This window comes from Danio rerio, chromosome 9 (genome assembly GCF_049306965.1).
Source record: "Danio rerio strain Tuebingen ecotype United States chromosome 9, GRCz12tu, whole genome shotgun sequence".
Classification (NCBI taxonomy): Eukaryota; Metazoa; Chordata; class Actinopteri; order Cypriniformes; family Danionidae; genus Danio; species Danio rerio.
This window is the reverse complement of record NC_133184.1, coordinates 19,364,297-19,383,386: the sequence shown is the minus strand read 5'-3', so window position 1 is coordinate 19,383,386 and position 19,090 is coordinate 19,364,297. Positions and strand designations below refer to the sequence as shown.

The window sequence follows — 19,090 nt, the reverse complement described above, 5'->3', positions numbered from 1 at the left end:
GATGTAGCCCTCATTTGGCGTAAAAAAAGGAGGTGCCTTCAACCCTAAGAACACCATCCCCACTGTCAAACATAGTGGTGGGATTCTAATGTTTTGGGGGATGTTTTACAACCCGGTGAACTAGGAAACCTAATCACAGTGAATGGCAATAGATCAAAATTCTCAACAACAACATCAGGCAGTCTACAGAGGACATTTCAGCAAGCCTTGACTCAAAACACACAGCAAAAGTGGTAAAGAAATGGTTGGCAGACAAAAACATTAACGTTTTGCAGTGGCCCAGCCCAGTCCTGACTTAAATCTGATTGAGAATCTGTTGAGAGGTGCAGGATTATGGCAAAGAGACCCTCCAATCTAAAAGAGTTGGAGCTCATCATTTAGGATGATTGGGGAAAAATATCAGTGGAGAAATGCAAAAAGCTGGTCAGCAATAATGGGAAGTGTTTGATTTCTATAACAACCAATAAGGCTTTTGTTATTATTAATCTAGCTTTATTTTGTACTTCCATCTTCAAATAGATGGACAAATTAGTTGACACAAAAATCTTTTTTCATATATTTGGAGAATTTTTTTCAGAAGATTTGTTTTTTGGCTTTTTTCACCTTTTAGATATGTCACCTTCTAGATAGTTTGAAAACACACTTTCGATGTAAAGATCCCATTTGTGCTATTTCTGTGCTTGTGGTTTTGAGTGTAGAGCAGATTGCAGATCATTATCCTTGATTTACTTGCTTCGCCAGGTTGCTGCATGACCGAGAGCTGGATCTGTATGACGGGACACGGCTGCTGAGGTTTGACCGTTACCAAGCACTTAAAGAGGAACTGCAGCTCACTGACCAGCAGCTTCAGGACAGGTAATAATCTAGACACATTAAACCTCCTCAATCTGGTCAGCTAAACCTTGCTTCTGGGTTTTCCAATAATGTTGCCAATAATCTCAAAAGACATCCTACTGTGGTTTTTAAAGATTTTATATTCTTTAAAGAGTTAGTTAGTTAGTTATGATTTTTTAATTTATTTATTCATTTTAGCATTTTATTTTATATATAAAATATATATATATATATAGTTTTATTATTAAATATTTATTTATTTATTTCAGTTTTATTTAAATATATATTTATGCATTATTTGTGTTTAATTTTTATTTAAATATTAGTTTTATTTATTCATTCATTTGTAAAAAAATTTATTATGTATTCTTTTTGTATTTATTTGTATTTATTTTATTATTTTATTTTAGATATTTATTTTTATTTAAAATCTAATTATTTATTTTTAGTGTTTTATTTCATTTTCTTTTTTGTTTATTTTTCGTTGGTTTTATTATTTTTATGGAAACAATTGTATTTATATAAATTTATTAGTTTATTATTTGTGCATTTAAATTTTTATTTAATTATCATTATTATTTTTTCATTTATAAATATTTGGATATGTATTGTTTTTGCATGTATTTGTATTTTATATATTTATTTTTATTTAAAAGTAAATTATTTATTTTTTTATTGTATTACTTTATCATAATGTAAATCACCATCCATCTTGCAGTTAAAGACTCGAGAGTTTGATTTGGTTCAAAAAAATGTTTAATTTTATTTAAAGAAAAAAAAAGTAAAAAAAAAAAGAGTTTTAAACATTTAACCCTGTAAATTTTAATGTAAGTTTTACATTTTTGAATCCATTCAGCCAATCTCCGGGTCTGGCGAGAACACTTTAAGTTTAGCATAAGTCATTGGATAGTAGAAATCATTGAGATCCTAGAAATATCAGCCTATTAAAAAAAAAAAAAAAAAAAAAAAAAAAAAAACCTTTTGATTGTTTTCTGTCTCTTTTAGTACACACAAGGAGTCAAACTTTAAATATGGAAATTATCAAAACTTTTTTTCTTTTAAAGGGCACCTATGGTAAAAAATCTACTTTTCAAGCTGTTTGGACAGATCTGTGTGATGGTATAGTGTATAGACCTACATACTGGGGTGATATGAACACACCCAGTCCTTTTTTTTTCAATTTAACTACAAAAAAAAGGGTCGGCCAATTGGAGCTGTTTTCAAATCGATCGCACCATTACGTAGGTGTGCGATCCCCCCGCCCACCGAATTGATTGACAGCTGCGCGCATTAACATGTTCCGGTAGTCGCGTGTATATGTCAACAAGACCAGGCAGACATACGCAAAGCAACCGGGAATAAAAGGTCTGTTCTGTTCGCTAGGATCAGCAATCATCATCAAATGTGATTAAGAGTAAGTTTCACATGTTTAAAGTGTTTTAAAACAGAGTATGTGTGTAATTAATTACAGCGTTTTACTTCAGCTTTACTTCATCAGCACAGCAGCGTGTCAGAACAATTATAAAAGAAGACGCTTCAATCCCGGTTTGTTGAAGTTAAATCAGGTTTATTTTGTACATTAGCATAACAGATATCCACACAGTACTTGAGGTTAGCCTTAACTAAGCTATGCACGCTCTGTCTGTCTGCCTGCCTGTGTGTGTGTGTCATCTGCGGTTTGTGTGTGTGTGTGTGTGTGTGTGTGTGTGTGTGTGTGTGTGTGTGTGTGTGTGTGTGTGTGTGTGCGTGCGTTTGCGCGCGCGTTAACTTTGTAACGATATTGTGTGTGACTCGTCAATGCAACTTCACAATACTGATTAGTAAAGGTTAGTTCTTATTGTAGTATCTCACAAACGCTACTTGAGACCTTTTTCCTTTAAGTCTGTCTGTTATATGACGCAGCTGAGGGAGGAGGCATGTAGAAACAGTAGGCGGGAAAAACTCGTCTTAAAGGCGCAGTACGACAAAACCACCCCCTGCTGGAAATCAGTATAAAACAGCATCTTGTAAAAGGTATAATGAAAAATCTGATGGGTATTTTGATCTGAAACTTTTTATACACATTCTAGAGACGCAAAAGACTTATATTAAATCTGAAAAAAGGGGAAACCTAGGTGCCCTTTAAAAATGCGCATTGTTTAATGTAAATACTGATTAAATAAATTATTAAAAACACAGATTTATATAGTTGGATATATATAAAAATACATCTTCAAATCAAAGTATCATCTTAAAGAAATAAATATCAGTGTTTATAATGTTCAATTATTGATTTTTTCTGTCATAAAAATGTTGAGGAAAATAGTTTCAAGAATTTCTTTCATTTAGTGGACTTCACCCCTGAGTTTGACCTTCCAAAATACAGTTTAAAAGAGGTCTAAATGATCCCAGCTGCGGCCTGACGTCTTACCTTCACAAAAACCTTCACTTATTTCAAACTTTTCAAATGTTATTCCAAGAGATAATTTTGGAGGAATTGTGTTTTGCAGGAAAAATGTGTTTCACAAGTTCCAAAAAAAAAAAAGGAAAGGAAAAGAAAAGAAAGAAAAACAGTGAATTCTGTGCTTAACATGTAAAAAATATTTTAAAAAAAGGATACGTTTTGTAAAAAATGTATTCCCCCCTTATTGTAATGAAAAAAATCTGTGATAACATTAACCTATTTATTAAATTTTAATATTTTTTCTATAGACTGTAAAAGATATGCACGTAGTATCCGTGATGTCACCCATAGGTTTCTATAGAGTGGAAATGAAGTCAAGTAGGCGTGGCCAACCATCGCCATTTGTTCGCACGTCATCATCGGACCCACCAGGGTGATCAAAAAAGGGCAAAAAGAAACAAAGCGGATGAGTTAAAAAAGAATTCACCCCCCTCACAGTTATCATGAAGGGTAATATTAGCTCTATGCACCAAAATACAAACGCATAACACATGAAAACACTTTGAAATAAATTTAAAAAACAGTGTGATTCCTTAATAATAATAAAAAGTAATTACTCACATTTATATAGCGCTTTCCTGGGCACTTAAAGCACTTTACACATAGTGGGGAATCTACTCATCCATTGGTGGAGAGGAGAGAGAGTGAAACTAATTATGATATGGATAGGGTTAGGAGGCCATGAAGGACAGACCAGTGGGCAAATTTGGCCAGGATGCCGGGGTGAAGCCCCTACTCCATTTTGGAGGACATCCTGGGATTTTTAACGACCGCTGAGAGTCAGGACCTCGGTTTAAGATCTCATCCGAAAGACGATGCTCACTGAGCAGTATAGAGTCCCCGTCACTATATTGGGGCATTAGGACTCACACAGACCGCAGGTTGAGCGCCCCCTGCTGGTCTCACTAACACCACTTCCGGCAGCAACCTAGCTTTCCCATGTGGTCTCCCATGCAGGTACTGACCAGGCACAGCCCTGCTTGGCTTCAGTGGGTGACCATGTGAGAGTTGCAGAGAGCTAGCTGCCGGCTATCCTTTCTTTTACATTACAGGTGCCATCACCCCTCCTATGGAATCCTCAAAACAGTCATGTATTGGTGCGTCACTGTAAGACGTCCTCCATAGTGATAAATAGACGCTGTTTCCCATATACTCATAATTCATAATAATAATAACATCTAAAGATGCTGATCTTGGTGTTTTTTCGTTTTTTTCAAACACTAGTAATTTGTCCTAAATGAGCACAACATGTTAAGAAAGCAATCGAAGGCTTTCATTATAACGATGTGGGCATTTTTAAAGTGACACCTGTTATTTAATGTAATCAAACGAAAAATCCAAATAAAAGATTCATTCATTGCTCTTTAATCAGAATATGTAAGATATACAGTAAAGAAAAGATTAATGAGATTTGAAAACTTGTTTCTAATTCTTTATAATAGTTATTCAATTTTAATAGGCTAAATTGTTTGCTGATATATTTACTGATGATGTATACTAATTATTTTTTTTCTTGTGTAAATAATAATAATAATAATAATAATAAAACATATTACTGACCATTTAATTGTTTATTTACAGCTCCAGAAGAACATGTTTAGTAATTTGGGGATTGTTTTAGGGTGGGGGTGGGGAATATCCCTTATTATCTCAATGTTGATGTTTACAAGCTCTAAATTATTGTTTAGTGCAGGGCTTTACATTAACACCCGCCAACCCACCAAATGCGGGTAGATTGCAGCTTTGGCGAGTTAGACAGACAATCCCACCAGCCACTTTGGCTGGTTGAAAATAATTTTTAAATTTTAGTTTTACTAAAAGCAGGGTTCGACAATATAAAGATGACCCAATATGCGTGCAAATGTGATCTTAGAATCGAGAAGTAAAATAATTATGATCACGCGAGCAGAAGAAAGCAAGTGAATACCGAATGAGAGAATGATCATCACTCGTGCTAACAGCTGATGTAATACGCGCGACTTCTTAAAACGCATGCGCGTGACTGCTTAACGCGTGCGTGCTGCCGAATCGTGAAGCAACCGTGTCTGGAACAGGTTCTGGAAACGCAACTGTCATCGGTTCTCTTTCAAATTAACTAGACAAAAAGTGATGAACATACATCCACAGTCCTGATGCTTTTAAGAGCTCAAAATATCTTTTTTGTAAATAGCACCGGTTGCTTTCACTTTGAACAGATTATGAAATTGCCTTAAAAAGTTAATTGTGTGCATGTGATCATCCTTTCATTATCACACGGTATGTTTCACCTGCTTTAATTTGCTTACAGTTTTATTTGCTTTCATTTTTGTTAAAATGGTTTAATTATCCTTTTTTTTTACAATATTGCTTTAATGGGAGATTAACTCTCCATTTATGTGCAGTTAACTGGTGATCCGAGAGATCTTTAGCCACGACAGATTACCGTGCTTATTTTTGAGACATGACAATAGTTATTTTTTAAAAGTCAGTTGCTTTTCTTTCTTTTTTAAGAAATGATTTGTTTAATACTTGTTTTGACACATTAAATATTTGTGGCTAAAAAATAATTATTGTTTAGTGTGGTTATAGAGATAAATTTGGTAAATTGTTAATTTTAAGCTCTATAAAAAAAAAGTAATTTGAAATATAAACTAATGGCAATATAACACTATGAAACCATGACTCCTTTGCTCATGCTCATTGAGCTCATACTCGACACACACGTCAAATTTATGCATATAAAATATGTTTTCCCAACAACAAAATTGTGGCTAGTGAAAATGCAGAGTGGCTAGTAACATTGGAAAACTACTAGCCACAGTGGCCGGTGATTAAAAAAGTTAATGTAAAGCCCTGGTTGTGTGGCTCATGCTTGGTTATTCAATGCTGGATAAACTGTTGTTTTATGATGCAATATGACTGAATATTTGATATAACAAAAAATGGAAAAAAATTGGGACACCAAGATAAAAAAAACATGATATTTATGTGTTTATCAATTCAATTCTTGAAACGATCAATTCTTTTAGAATTTAAATTTGCTCATTCTAATTATGGAAGCCTTTTTTAATATGCTTCCCTCAATAAATCCATTTTTCGCATGCAGTTGTTTGTCTCGGTTGGCCTGATTCAGCCGCAGTCATGAATGTTGAATGAATGCTGAATGTTCTGACTGCTCACACGTGTGTGATGGCCAATGCCACGTAGGAGGTGTTGATTAACTTCCTGTGACGTCATCTCTATTGAGAGACTCACACTGACAGCAACAAGATTCGTGACAGTGAGTCTAGACCAAGCGTCCATGTTTGGGAGAAGCACTGAGTTATGCTGAGCAGCATTTCAGGCCATGACAATGAACGCTTTCATCTCCCTACCGCAATAACAGGAAACTGACCACCAGACGATTCAGCTCAATTGAATCCTTGAGCTGATTTTATAGGTTTTGTCATTTAGCACCATGACACTTTCTGTTTATTTCGGTCTGTCTCTAGTTGCCTTCATAAATTTGTAATTTAAGAGTGTCTGAGAAATTTAATGGCATAATATTCTGCAGCTATGGATCATCTTTTTTTGGAGAGTTATTAAAGTTTTAATACTTTCAGGGTTATTTTTATAAGCAAATAGCCCTCAGTAAAACAGCTTTGTTGTTTATTTTTTATAGCATTTAGCATTGCTTTTCCACATTTTTAGATTTTTTTTCTTTTTTCTTTCTTTTTTTGTTTGTTTGTGTTTTGTTTCATTTGTTTTTGTTTTTTTTTTTGTTTGGCTTTGTGTTTTGTTTTGTTTAATTTTTTTTTATTTTTTGCATTGTTTTTTTTTTGTTTGACTTTGTTTGGTTTGGGTTTTTTGTTTTGCTTTGCTTATACATACATATTATATTTATATGAATATGGATTATACACACAAATACAGTTGAAATCAAAATTACCCCCCCTCCCCCCTTATTGGGTGTTCGAACGCGCTCGCCTCTCCACAGTCTTATTTGTTTTATTATGGCTAGAATAAAAGAATTTTTAATTTTAAGGTCAATATTATTAGCCCCTTTAAGCTAAATATTTTTTCGATAGTCTACAGAACAAATTATCGTTATACAATGACTTGCATAAATACCCTAACCTGCTTAGTTACCCTAATGAACCTAGTTATGCCTTTAAGGTCCTGCTCACACTATGCTATCTGTACTGTGCCTAGGCCCGTTTCCTGGATCGTTTGAGAAGTGTGAGTGCGCTGAATTGGGCTCTAAATAGGTGTGCCTGAGCGCGGTTCACTTGAGCTCTGGCTGAAAGCGACACATGACTTTTAAGGGACTGTTTCATTTGGATTAATTAATCATTCTTACTGTTCAGTGAATGTAAACTGTCGAAGTTTATTAAATACGCAAACCCCTCACTGCACGACAGCTGCGCACCTTCATTAAACCTTCTAATTTATGCAGCACGAGGGCTTAATGATTGTTTATGAGTGTCAAAAGTGGCGGAAGTGACAGTGATCCCCACTGTGCTGAGCGAGAACGCCAACTGAAAAGCGCAGCATCGATGAAGTAAGCGTGCACAGGCCCAATTGTAATGCGAATGTTTGCCATTGCGGGAGACGGGAGGGGGGACAAGGGTGCTTTGGGCCAGTTTGAGGCAACTGTACATAGTGTGAGTACGCCCTAAATGTCACTTTAAGCTGTATAGAAGTGTCTTGAAAAATATCTAGTCAAATATTATTTATTGTCATCATGGCAAAGATTAAATAAATCAGTTATTAGAAATGAGTCATTAAACTATTATGATTAGAAATGTGCTGAAAAAATCTTCTCTCCGTTAAACAGAAATTGAGGGAAAAAAATAAACAGGGCGGCTAATAATTCAGGGGGGCTGATAATTTAGACTTCAACTGTATATATTATAGGTGGGCATAGATACATTATTCAAAATCTAGATTAATCTCGGGATTAATCTTTAGAATTCAGAATGTGTGCTGCCCAAATAATAAGTCTTTCAGAAAGGGTTTTCTTAACTTTTTGTTTTTTTAAATTACTTTTTTGTTATTTTACGTTCAACAGTTGACTGAATGTGGCATTACAAACACTTAAGTGATTTTTTTTATTTTTTATTAATACTTTAAAAACTTTCCATGTGTATACAAAAATCTATCAAACAAGACTATAGAATACTTAAGTCATGTCACTCTAATAGTTTTGAATGGGAAAAAGTGTAACAGTCAGTTTGGCAAATGAAGCCCCGCCTTCTAGTACAGGAGCCAATCATTGATCACTATAGACTGACATTTCTCCAGGGGAGAAGCTCAGACCAGACGTGTGCATTCTAACAGTTTGGAGGTCAACAAACACACTGGAATCTCAGTGAATACTTGCTTCACAGACATATGAAATATAATCACATAAAGCTTGAATTCTGTACTTTTAAATGAACCAAATAAACTAATCTGTATGAAACTAATGCGAGGAACAGTCCATTCTGTCAAACGCACATGACAGCAGCAACTACTCAAACACCAACAAACTTGTAAACAAAGAGTCGCTGTCATTTCTGTAGGAGATTTACCATTAAGACCAAGTTGTGAATTACTTCAAAAGATCAGCTCGATCGGATGAAGCATTATTCAGAGGATGATAATGTGTAGAATAAATGAGGTTGGTGCCGTGATCTCGTTCCTTCAAGTGTGCATGCGTATTAGCTTGGGCAACCTTAAAAAAATGCAGATTTTGTGTGATTTGAGTGAAACTTACGTTTTTGTTTTAACTGGATTGGTGATGCCAAATGTATAATATAATTGTAAACTTGGAAAACAGTTTTGGAGAATTTGATGTTCCCTATTCAGACAGAATGCCCGAGCATACTGCCCGAGAGGCTGGCGAGTGAAATGACTTGCCTTAAAGGGACTCAAATGAGAAAACTTTTCTTCACAGGATGTTATATTTCTGATCCCCTTGTAAATATAGCACATGAATCATATACCTTTTTATGACACATTTACAGTGCCATTTTCATTCGTTTGAAGCCTCCGTCCCTATTCATTGCAATCACTGAAAAGGGTGACCAGCACGGTCTTCAGCATTTCTTCTTTTGTGTTTTACAAAAGGAGGAAAAATCGTACAGGTTTGAAACGGCATGAGAGTGAGTCTGACAATCAGTGTGGCTTATTGTCTGTTGGCCTTCCATCAACTTAGAGTGGGTGATTCATCATGTGTCCTACAATTCGAAAAGCTTTTTCACAGACAGCCCATATGACACAACTCATTATATACACTGTGGCTGATGAGGGGATTCTGTTTTCTCTCTGTTTTAATATAGTTTATATGTGATTAGTTATCAAGGAAGTAGTATTATATAGTCATTATCAAATATAAAAACTGTAACATACTTTTATTTTAAATTAGTTGCCTTAAAATGATTAATAGCACTTTAGTTTAAGTAGCAATTCCCACTATCAAATACTGGATTATTACTCGCTAATTTATAAGATATTGGCTGTTTATTTGTACTTACAAAGCATGATCGTATTCTATTCCCTAATCTTACCCAATGCCTAAACCTACTACTACCTTTTTAACTATTATTCTTTCGTGTATTTTCCTTTGGCTTAGTCACAGCGGAATGAACTGCCAACTTTATCCAGCACATGTTTTACACAGTGGATGCCCTTCCGGCTGCAACGCAGTACTCGGAAACATCCAAACAAATTCATTCACACACATACACTATGGCCAATTTAGTTTATTCAATACTCCTATAGCTCATGTCTTTGGATTGTGGGGAAACCGGAGCACCTGGGAGAAACCCATGCGAACACTGGGAGAACATGCAAACTCCACACAGAAATGCCAACTGATTCAGCTGGAACTCGAACCAGCGACCTACTTACTGTGCATAAACAGTGCTAACCATTGAGCCACCGCGCCATCCTACTAACTAGGGGTGTAACGATACACTCAGCTCACGATACAATTTGTATCACGATATAATGTTCACGATTCGATATGTATCACGATATTTGGAATAAAAATTTAAAATTAAACTGAAATGCAAATTTTATAAAAAAATATTTAATTACCAAGTAAACTATTTTTTATGCATTTCTTTTGTTTCAACTTGTTAAACTGAACCTTCTTTAAGAAAATAAATTAAACAGGACTGTCTCTGGAAAATAAAACTATTTAAAAACTTCTTATAAAATATTATTGAAATGATTCAATTCAATTGAATTTAACAGTAAGAGCTTAAGGCTTTGCTTGGTCACTTGCTTTTTTTGTGTGTGCAAAAAAAAAAAATTACATTTCCAGGTAATCAGCAGTTCTTTAAAATTATCCTGAACTTATGTGTGTCTGTCTGAGAGGTTTTTATGCATGGCTGTCTTCATGTTGGGCATGATAAGTGACAGGGTGGCCGTCTTTATATTACACAGGACAGTCGTGGCGTTTTCAGCAGTTTAGGCAGGTTTACTATTTCTTTGGCGTTGCTGATTTCGGCGCTATCAACTGTATCATGTTGACGTGCATTTTTGTGTACCTCTGAACTCAAAAGAGTTCATGCTCGTCGTAATCATAACTCTAAAATGCGATATGATTATTTAAATAATGTGCACGCTTTCGGTTTCATTTCCACTGCTGTTCATTCTTCCCACGCGGCTCCTGAACGATCACTCTGTTCCACAAACTGAATGTTGTTTACTACTTTATTACCTGTTAGTCACAACCTGCAGGTTCTGTTCACTGAAGCAAACGTGTGCGGGTCTATCATAGTCCGCCCTCTGTAGTAACAGCTCACGGTCAGCTCCCGTCATGTGTGATTTTGCAGCCGCCAATACATCATTATATGAAGACAGAATGATATTTTAGGGTGAATTGTACCTTATAAATACAGTATGTGACTCTTTCAACACCATTAGAAGGTATCCATGTCGCTGTGCTAAGTATGTAAATCACTGTGAAGACTAAAACTTAGGCTATGTTTGACCCAGTATGTGTGTCAAAAAGCGGACGAGTATAAAGCAATGACTGTACAACCGAAATGTTGCCAGAAGTCTGATTTTGAGAGGATGAGCCATCCTCTATTTCAACTCCACTCATCTTGGTCTGCTAACATTACTGCTGCTGCAATCTGAACTCTTGTGCGACAGCAGGTGGAACGTAGCTCACGTGCAAACAGCTCAACTAATAAGAGAAAACGCACGTCATCGTAATCAAATTGTCATAACGCCACGATGCATATTGTGACATTTTTGCATCGCAATAAATTGTACAACGATAAATCGTTACACCCCTACTACTAACTGTTAATAAATGGCAAAATACTACTTTGAGTTTAGAGTCTTGGTTAATAGATTGTTAATAGCAGAAATTGTACCTTAAAATAAAGATTTAATTTTATCATAGCAGGGCTGAAAATAAAAATAAAATAAAAAACTGTAGACTGTTATAACTGCAAACATTATATTAATTAAAATAAAAATGGCTGTAGTATTCAAAAAAATACTAGATTTTTAAGCTTTAAATGCCAAAAAAAAAAGAGATTGCAACAGGTTTACTTATTGTTAATAGAGTAATTAAACGCATTCCCTTTATAGTTGATTAGTTGACTTTTATTGACTTTTCTTTAAAAAAGCTCACTTTCTTAAGAAATTCGTTGACTTTATCTTTTTTTTTTGAGGCAAGTTAAACCATAACTTTAAGTAAACTCAACTTATCAATGGGGATTACTCTTTATTTGATTATTATTATTACTTTTATTGATTAATTGACTTTATCTAAAGTAAGTAAACCCTTTTAAAGTGAATAATTAACTTTAGTTGACTATAGACCACTTCAATGTGGTCTTGTCATTGGCCCATGAACATTTTCTGCTTCTTATCAATATATTTTATATATATATATATATATATATATATATATATATATATATATATATATATATATATATATATATATATATATATATATACACATTGTATACATTATTTCATATATGCAACTAGAGGCGATTCAATCATAACTTAATGTTAAAACAGCTGTCATAACAATATTTATAAATATGTGGCTCTTTTTGGATTTCCGGAAGACATAGAAATGAAAAATGGAAGACAGGAAATACATTAGAACCATTGTTTTTTGTTTAGATCCCTCAAAATGATCTATACTTTAAAAGGATCAGGTTTAGTGATTTATTTAAGTGAAGTCAACTAATCGTTAAAAAAGGAGTAAACATGTTGCTTTTAAAGCCATTAGTTGACTTAAACAAGGGAGTAAAACTGAAGTCAACTAATCGCTTTTAAAAGAATGAAGCTTAATTTCTATTTTTAGTCAGGTTTCTTTTGATATTACGGTGCATGACATAACATAACTTACATAATACATATTACATAACATAGCATAATTTTAATCTTAACCACAACTTACTACCATCTGATTATTGAAATTGCCAATGTAAATTGCAAATGGTAAAAAAAAGAAATCTTTGCTGGATTTATATTTGTGTCCTGCCTAAGCAGAGCCCCACCTAGACGGGTAGGAAGGATGTTTGTGGTGGCGCGTCTGAGGTTGAAATAAAGCCACTTCCTCTTCCTGTGTTTCCAGCCGACGTCTCAGACTTCACTTGTGGTTTCTTCATGTGGTTCCAACACTGTTCTTAATTAGCGAGCCTCTGTTCCTGTTAGCCTCAGTCTCTCAAACACACTCCTTATTCTGCAGGCTTGTTAATGACGGCTCTAAAAGTCGCACTTTGCTTTGCTGCGTGGCCTTTGACCTCTTGAGGTCACCAATGCACTTGGGAGCAGAATATTTGTGCTTGTGATGAATTTTACTATTCTTGGTTTCCTTGACTCTTATTTTAGCAGTCTTAATGTATATTGCACAGTGCAATATATAATATTTACTTGAAGGACCTTCAAATATTGTTTCCTGCTGGGCCAGTTGTCTCTGATTATACAGTTAAATGCAAAAGTTTGATAATTATCATAATTTCATTGTCTGCTGGTCTTTCAAAGCAGCGATTTCATTTGGATATATTCTATACACTATGGAAAAAGCAACATTTCAGTTCTGACATAACATTTATCTAATCAACAGATACAATTCAATTAAGGGCATAACAAAAACAGGCAGGTGCAAAAATGTGGGCACCCCAACAGAACAATAACATCAGTATTTTGTAAAGCCACCTTTTGCTGAAACATCAGTCTGTAGATGCTTCTTATAGTCAGGGATAAGTCTATGAATTAGTGCAGAAGGTCTTTTGGAGCATTCCTCCTTGCAAAATTTCTCCAGTTCAGTCAGGTTTGATGTGTGCCGAGTGTCAACGGCCCTTTTCAAATCAATCAAGTCTGGAGACTAAGATATGCTGTTCTAGAACATTGTATTGTGTCTGAGCATTTCTTGCTAGAACTGTACTTTGGGTTATTGTCCTGCTGAAACGTCCAACCTTGGAATAACTTTCGCGTCCTGACTGATTCCTAAACTTTAATATTCGGTGAATCCAGTATCTGTGCTTGCCACACATCCCCACAGCATGTCGGACCCTCCACCATATTTTATAATAGGAGGTACAATATTTTACAGAAGCAGGTTCTTCTGTGACATGTAAAGTGTCTGTAGTTGTGACCAAATAACTCGATCTTAGTTTAATCTGTCTACACTATATTTTTCCAAAATGATTCAGACTTGTCCAGATGAGGCACTGCTTACCCTAAACAACTCTGCTTGTTGGCAGAACGCAGAAAAGGCTTTTTCTGCATAACCTTCCATTGAGCTGTTCTTTGTGAAGAGTGCGTTGGACCGCTGAACGATGTAAAATAACTTTATCAGCAGCAAGATAATCCTGGAGCTTTTTTAATGTGGTCTGTGGTCTCTCTGTGACCATTCTAACCATTCTTCACCTTTGCCTTTCTGTCATTTTTCTTGGCCTACATATCTTTCCTTCAACAAGGACTGTTCCTGTGGCTTTCCATTTTCTTTCTATGTTTCTAACTGTGAAGATAAAGACTTAAAACCTTTGAAATATCTTTTTGAATCCTTCTCTTAATTTATATTGGTGAATTGTCTTAGTTTTTAGATCTTTAGGAAGTTATTTTGAGGTTCTAATGTTACTACTCTGGTTCACAATAAGGAGAAGCAAAACTAGCAATCAGCTATCTTAAATATCCCTTTTCATGATTGGTTGATAGGATTGTTCACTCAAACAAAGGATTGTTTGTGTTGTAATTAATCAGCATTAACTGACTACAGGTTTTGAAATCCACACAAAAGAGAGGGTGCCCAAACTTTTGCACAGCTTATTTTTCACTTTCAGTTTCATTTCACACATCTCAGCACTGCTACACAATGTATTTCTGTCTGAAAAACATGACATTATTTAGCTTTCTCTAGAAACTGAATGGCACATCACTGTGATCTTCTCTTATAGAGAAAAAACACATGCAGTCACCGAGGGGTGCCCAAACTTTTGCATTAAAAACTGTATAATAATTACCTTTTATGCTGTGTTGTAATCTAGCTGTGTGTGTAAAATTGCACTAGCTATTTTATTTTTTAGCAAAGCAAATCTTGGAAAAAAAAAGTCCCAAAAACAGAAATATGCTTGCAAGGCAACAAGTGACACATTTGTATTGCATTCAAAAGAGCTCGGTTATCAGCACCAATTATCAACACAAGAAAACAATACAATTAAACTGTATTTAAAATTGAATAATCCATATTTTTAATTTTAGGAAGTGATACTCACACAATATTTAACAGTTGGTCAGTGTAATTGATAAATAAATTGAAGCAATGCAATGCATAAAACCTTGTAATAAACTTCAGTTGGTTCAAAAAACAGCAGACATGTCTGTGAAAGATGTTTTATTATTATACAGACAGCTGTTTTTGAACCAACTGAAGTTTATTACAAGGTTTTAAGAGGTAACTCAGATCAACCAGAGTTGCAATAATCGATATGTGAAGTAAATAAAGCGTGTATGAGAAATAATGCAAGTAATTTTGTTTAACGCATAAATGACGGCCAAATACAGAGCTTTGAGGGACAGCAGTAGTAACGGGAAGAAAATTAAGATTTAAACCAAGTGAGAGGAACTACAGTTATGGCAATAGTGATTATTCATTCATTCATTTTCCTTCTGCTTTGTTCCTTATTTACCAGGGGTCGCCACAGTGGAATGAACCACCAAGCTTCTATGTTCTGCATCTTTTTGACAATATTGCTAATAAGTGGTACTTTCACTAACTATGTGTATACTCCAAATGCAAGGACAGGGACATAGTGTCTTTGAAACTAGGGACATGGACTTGGAAGGTATGTAGGAAGTTGTTGCTAAGCAACAGGAAGCAGTTGGTCTGATGAAGATCTAAAATGGTGTGATAATGAAGAATCTGGATGGTTTTCTCTCTGTGTGTCAGTAGGTGTATCTATGTATTTCATGCAGGGGGCTTCATTATTTATAAATAGACAGAGCTGTCCAGTGGGATTAGGTGCCGATGCGGCTCGAGCACGAGCTGTTGTCAGCGATACAATATCAGTGTGCCAGAGATCAGTAAGGGCATAAATCTTGACATGGGCACATCCTATTCATTTTGACAGATGAATGGACTCGCTTCACCTCCTCTTGTTCCCATACAGTCATCAGTGACCAAGTGCCTTTGGTTATGCCAGACGACTGAAACATATCATAATCATAATAACTAACATTGACAGTTGCACTGACTGTAATGCTGGTTTTCAGGCCACCTGCTTGTCATGTTCTCCAGTGTCTTTATTGCCTCTCTAATATTTTTGTCTCTGCTTTGTTTGAAGATAAATAATTGTTATTTAATACACATTTCCACTCTTTGGGCTCTATTTTAACAATCTAGGCACAAAGTCTAAAGTGCATGGCGCAAAAGCATTAAGGGCATGTCCGAATCCACTTTTGCTATTTTAAGGATGGAAAAATGTGGTTTGCGCCCCGGCGCAGGGTCTAACCGGGCTGTGCTTATTCTCTTGAGTTAAGGGTGTGTTTTGAGCATAACGTGCATTAAATCAGTCTCATCTCCCGTTCCCTTTAAGAGTCAGTTGCATCACACCATGGCGCATTTGCTATTTACATGGCAGACTTTAAAAGAGGAAAAACTGATTGCTTCACTAGCGAGAAAACAGCTAAACAGACCGTCTGCGCCTCCTCAATCATGAGCCTCCTCCATTCAGCCTCTTTACTTTCTCTTTACTTTACTTTTACTCTTTACTTTATTCCTTTACTTTCGTGGAGTAAGGAAACGGTGTTGTACGTTCTCCACTGAAGAGATCCATTAGCCTACATATATAATTTAGTTTGTTAAGCACAAAGATTTGTTTCAAATCTATTTCTAAATTCAGTTCTAATTTCTAGCAAACAAATAAATGAACAGTGATAACAAAGTGTGGTCAAAAACCAGTTATATCTGAGTTATATACAAACACATGTCCTATTCTTATGCCTCTTATAGTGATACATACATCTCTCAAACCCAACAGGCAGATAAATCTAAACTTGTTTTTATTAAAACAAATATAAATATGCATATAATAAATAATGCTACTAGTACTAATACGATTATAGTAATGCAAATTGTCATGAATAAACTAAAAAAAATAAAAACTGTGTAAAATAGACATGGATGTAGTGGTCAAAAATACGAATTTAGTCAAAAGTCATAAGTCATCAATTAGTCTATAAATAAATACTTTTGTTTGTTAAGCGCAAATATTCGTTTCAAAACTATTTCTAAATTCAGTTCTAATTTCCAGCAAACGAATAAATGAATAATAATAACAAAATGTGCTCAAACACCTGAGTTATATCCTAAAATACATGATGTGCCCCTTATGGTCTAAAACCTGACAGGTGGGCAAATCTAAGCTTGTTTTTAATAAAACAAATATAAATATGGATATAATAAATAATACTGCTAATAATAATAACATTATACAAAAGCAAATTGTTATGAAAGAACTGAAAAAGCCTCCCGAGATGAAGAAGACATAAAAGCAGTGATTTTTTTCATATTCATGTAGACTAGAAAATTATATGTATTGTAATATTTTAATCCTTTATATGTGCGTATTAAGCAGTGCGTAAGCGAGGCGCAACTCTGCGCCAGAGTTTAGACCGGGTTAGTTTTGGTCTAATGAAAACTCTATTTTAGTTACTCAAAATAGCAACGCGCCATCGGTCCGCCTTAGAACGCCTTCCTTTTTAGACCAGAACGCCTATAGGCGCACATATGAGCGTTAATGCATTTGCTATTTAAACAGCGTAGCGCAACGCCTCAAAACGACTCTTGCACCAAGCTGAAACTACCAAAAGACTACTGCGCCACGCCTTCCGCCACACTGCGCCGGGTGTATGATAGGGCCCATTAACTACTCATTTAGAAAAATTATATTTATATTTTAAAAAGTATTGCTTTTTTCTAATCATTACTTCATCGTTGATTAGGAATGGAGAAGGAGACTACGGTTGATGAAAACAATAACCAAGAATAACTTCTGTCTCCTCCACAGATCTATCTTCCCAATCCACCCATCATTCCGGATCATTGCCCTCGCGGAGCCCCCTGTGATCGGGAGCACCACCCAGCAGTGGCTCAATCCAGAGATTCTCACCATGTTTCTGTTTCACACCATCAAACCACTGGCCAAAGCAGAGGAAACGGCCGTCCTCCAGGGCATGGTCAGTCAAGCAACTTCAAAATAATTACTATGTCAAACAGAATAATGTCATGGTTTATTAAATATTGTTTGTTTTAGGTTTGTGTATGGCATTTTGTACTGAATCAAATGCAGTATTTCCTTAGACCCTTTCTAACTGGATTTAAAGGAACACTTCATTTCATTATTATTGTTTAATTATGATTATTACTATTATTATTTATTTAAATAGGTTTATTTTATAAATAGGAGCATTTTTGAATCTCTATAGCTAAACACCGGGTCTGGTGGGAGCAATTTTAGCTTAGATCATAGTTACATTCCATGGTGTTTTGATTGTATAGTTGTGTTTGGCTTCTTTTCTCCCTCTCTATCTCTCTCTTTTTGTTAACTGTTTCTCAGCTAGGTGTGGAGGAGAGGAGGTTAATTAATTGCACCTGCTGCTCCTTGCCCTGCATGATTAAAAGCTGATCAGTTGCATGTCACATTTAAAGCTTGCTTCCAGAGTGTGTCATGGTTAACTTAATGAATTTAAAATCTGTTGTAAAGCATTTGAAATTGCTTAAACATTACTTTTGAAACTTAACTTTGTGTTTGGAAACCGTAGGGAGGTGGGTGCCATTTTATATCTAAAACCCTTTTTCTCCTGTTTATGTTTTGTTAGGGAGTTAGTGTACATTTCTGTTGTTAATTTTACTTTGTCAGTTTAGACAGTTTTACTTCCTAACTTGGTAGAGTGTACATTTGTTTGTTGTTTTGGCCTTTCCCCTTCCTGAAGCCTATGTTTGCTTCCCAGTTTTGTTTTATCATTGTACATTTTTGTTAATACATTCTTTGACTGAATTTAGTGTGTTGTCAGAAAGGGAGGCGATCCACACGCACCCCAACCAAATTTAAAGCTTGACCTTTTTATGTAGATGCATCATGCATTAAGGCTGACAGAAATTAAAAGTTGCTATTTCCTAGCTCAATATGGTTAGGAACCAGGCTCTCATTCTGGCGTAATAATCAAGAAACTTTGTTGCTATACCATGGCTGCAGCAGACATAATATCGTAATTAGCCTAGCCATATACACCTAGAAAAAAGCAACTAATCATTTTTCATCGTGATTAGTACAGTGTAAATGCAGAATAATCAAGCTTTAAAGGAAAATTATAAATAAAATATTA

The 19,090-nt window shown here is 35.2% G+C and overlaps 1 protein-coding gene across 2 annotated transcripts in view; it reads left to right on the top strand.

The window, feature by feature from the left end:
- Nucleotides 1-19,090, top strand: part of vwa8 (von Willebrand factor A domain containing 8) — a 246,717-nt gene that overhangs the window by 35,156 nt on the left and 192,471 nt on the right. For both annotated transcript variants that reach the window (NM_001128338.1, XM_073912021.1), the window contains 2 exon segments: nucleotides 742-855; nucleotides 17,773-17,941. In NM_001128338.1, coding sequence (NP_001121810.1) covers nucleotides 742-855; nucleotides 17,773-17,941 — 283 coding nt within the window.